The sequence below is a fragment of the Sinocyclocheilus anshuiensis genome, unplaced genomic scaffold (genome assembly GCF_001515605.1).
Source record: "Sinocyclocheilus anshuiensis isolate Anshui unplaced genomic scaffold, SAMN03320099.WGS_v1.1 scaffold101, whole genome shotgun sequence".
Lineage (NCBI taxonomy): Eukaryota > Metazoa > Chordata > Actinopteri > Cypriniformes > Cyprinidae > Sinocyclocheilus > Sinocyclocheilus anshuiensis.
The window spans coordinates 2597837-2600904 of NW_015540892.1; the positions used below are offsets into that span (position 1 = coordinate 2597837).

The window sequence follows — 3068 nt, forward strand, 5'->3', positions numbered from 1 at the left end:
GTGAACTTCAGAAGAACTTACTTCATACATCCACTAAAAATCACCTTCTCAGCTATTACAAGAATGAAGTTGCTTCTGAGAAAAGCTCTAGCATAATTTGCTTGCAGTTTCTACATGGATTTCTACATTATTTTATGGTTATCACTTGGTTTTACTTAAGTGTCCAAATACATTTGGAGCTATTTTACAGCATGCTGAGTTTCACGTGTTTTTGTCTACTGAACTATGCTTGTCTAGCAATTGTGATTATGAGCATGATCTCCTTAACCCGGATAGTGGGTTTTTACCTAAACTTTCGTGTGGCAGCACAATGAACCACTTTCATATTATTTTACACCATGCAAAATGAGGTTTTGTGACTCATATAGGCTATGTGTACGGCTGCCAATCATTGCCAGAGACATATGGCAACATAGTTTTGTTATGACACCACCTAAATAAACAAAATCCCTTTAAGGGTATAAGCACATTTGTGGGGGGCAAATAACAAAAAACACCAAATGAAGAAGATATGAACGAAATTTAGAATGCTAACCAAAACAAGATGGCAATGCAAGACTGCACTATTTTGCATATGAGAAAGTTCATGTGTTTGTTTGTTCATGGTTGAATGGATTCCGCAGCATGTTGGGGATCCCGCCAAGGGGTGTTCGGTGTGTTTGGTCAGACCTGAGAGATTTACATATCAGGGAATCCCCGTCATCGATGCTATGCATAAGAGGGGGGAGATTACAGACTGAGAATATTGTAATTGTTGTACTTTTCCACTCCACATGCTTGAATAGCTTTTGATAAGACCACTTTGAAGAAGTTTGTGCTAAGTAACAGCGCTCACCACGATGTCTCATGTCTCTGTGCAGAGTGAAAGTATAAACGGTGGGCATTGCAGGGAAACTCCATCATCATGCTCTATAAAAATAATGCTTTGCAGAAGTGGTCAAAACACACACACACACAATATTTTTGGGTAGCTACTCAAAAGATTTATTGCAAAGACTTCAAATTGCCAAAGCAGCTGTTTAAAACTTGAATGGACCCAAATTCAGTCCCTTTATCATGTAATAAATAAATGCAATGGTCTACATAAGTGCAGAAAGGAACCACATAAAAAACAATATATATACATGATATGTACAGTAAACATCTTGCACACTATATCAACACATTTGTATGTTCACAATACCTCTTCTCACTACGAAGAGAGATTTTACAGTAATACTGGAAGCAATGCAGTATGTGATGCCATACTGACAGATATTTACATTCTAGCAACTTTTCAATCAGGCTCAGCCTGTATTCTTCTTATACAAAGCACATACAGCTGGTACTTTCATGTCATTAATATAATATTTGGGAGCATATTCACAGTCCAAGATGAGCGCGCTTGTGTTAACTAGAGTGAAAGCTAGAAGACTCGGATTCTGTGGATACGGATGACATTCCTCCTCTCTTCTTCGGCAGAATTTTCAGACTGGACCCCCGGCTGGGAGATAGAGCGCTGCGGGCGGTCTTCTTGAACTTCACCCCCAGAAACGCGTAAAGAATGGGGTTGAGGCAGCAGTGAAAGTACGCGAGAGCCTCCGTCACGAAGATCCACTTCTGCAGACCCTGCTCGAGCTCGCAGCTGTGAGGAATCACCTCCAGCATCATCAGCGTGTCCAGCAGGATCCCTCCGCAATACGGCAACCAGCAGACGAAGAAGCACACGATCAGAACCACGGTTGTCTTGAGCGCCTTGCGCTTCTGCGTGCCCTTGGAGCCGCGCGACAGCTTGGAGATGATGATGCAGTAGCAGATGAGAATCACGAGCCCCGGTAGCACGAAGCCCACCAGGATGTGCTGGAAGCGGAATGCGACCACCCAGGTTGTGAAAGAATCCTGTGGGTAGATGCGCTCGCAGAAGGTGCGGATAGAGCTGCTCTCCGCTTTGGCGAACACCAGGTCGGGAACGGTGAGGAGCGCGGCGGGGAGCCACACGCCCACGTAAATGATGCGATTGGCGAGAAGTTTCCTCGGACCTTGGCTGTTCGTGGCGCGCACCACGGCGAGGTAGCGGTCGAGGCTGATGAAGGCGAGGATGAGGACGCTGCTGTATAAATTCACCGTGTAAATCATATGCACGGCCACGCACATGAACCCTCCGAAGTACCAGTCTTTGGCCGCGTCCACGGCCCAGAACGGCAGGGTGAGCACAAACAGAAGGTCCGCCACTGAAAGGTGCAGGCGGTACTTGTCCGTCATGGTTCTGGATTTTTTCTGGCAGCCCATTACCAGAACAACCAGTCCGTTCCCGATAAGACCCAAAACAAATATGATTCCGTACACGGTTGGAAGAAAGATCCTCTGAAAGTCGTGACTGACCTCCACATCGCACGGAACCTCAAAGTTGGCTCCAATGTCCCCCGAGCCGAACTCAGAGTTGTTATCAGTTGATAAATCATCTTCAAAGACGATGTGCTGCAAAAAAAGTGAACAGGCAACGTTTAATACATTTTTAATTATTGAAATGCAATCAAACTTCACTTCATAAAACTTTTTGAAATAAATAAATAACTTGTCTTACTTCGTAATATGCCATCTTTAAAACACCTCCAGTGCTCTCAGTCTCCAGTAAGCCTGCAGTGACTTTCTACAGTGCTCTGTGGAGCTCAGACGATTTTAAATACCCCACTTGCGCGCGGAAGCTCCGCCCCACACAGCACGAGCTCTACTGTAGAGTCTGCGCTCGCGCTCACAGATCGCTGCATCTGCGTCTTCCGCAAACAGTCTTTTCCTGTTTTCGTGTTCAAAGTTTGGTGTATGTGATTGAAGAAAACGACGTCCTGTGACGAAAATCTATACCAGCTGTATATCTGCAGAAACTTCGCACAAAACCGGTTTACTTTGCCTATCCCCCCAAAAAATACGTTAAAAAAACCTTTGTTGGGTACTGTGGCTTGTAACTGCACTTGTATAGGCTACTGTTGCTCTCTTGTTGGTTTGATTGCTTCTGTTGTTCTCATCAGTTGTAAGTCGTTTTGACAAACGCGTCTCCTAAATAATTAAATGTAAATTTTCATTCACAAATT

At 44.4% G+C, this 3068-nt stretch overlaps 1 protein-coding gene across 1 annotated transcript; it reads right to left on the bottom strand.

Moving 5' to 3' along the window:
• Window positions 1-971: 971 nt before the first annotated feature.
• On the bottom strand, window positions 972-2618 carry LOC107688919 (C-X-C chemokine receptor type 4-like). The gene is made up of 2 exons (XM_016486750.1): window positions 2564-2618; window positions 972-2457 (listed from the first exon to the last, which is right to left on the bottom strand). The coding sequence occupies exons 1-2, from the start codon at window positions 2576-2578 to the stop codon at window positions 1390-1392; spliced, it is 1083 nt and encodes a 360-aa protein (XP_016342236.1). The 5' UTR covers window positions 2579-2618; the 3' UTR covers window positions 972-1389.
• Between the last annotated feature and the right edge of the window lie 450 nt (window positions 2619-3068).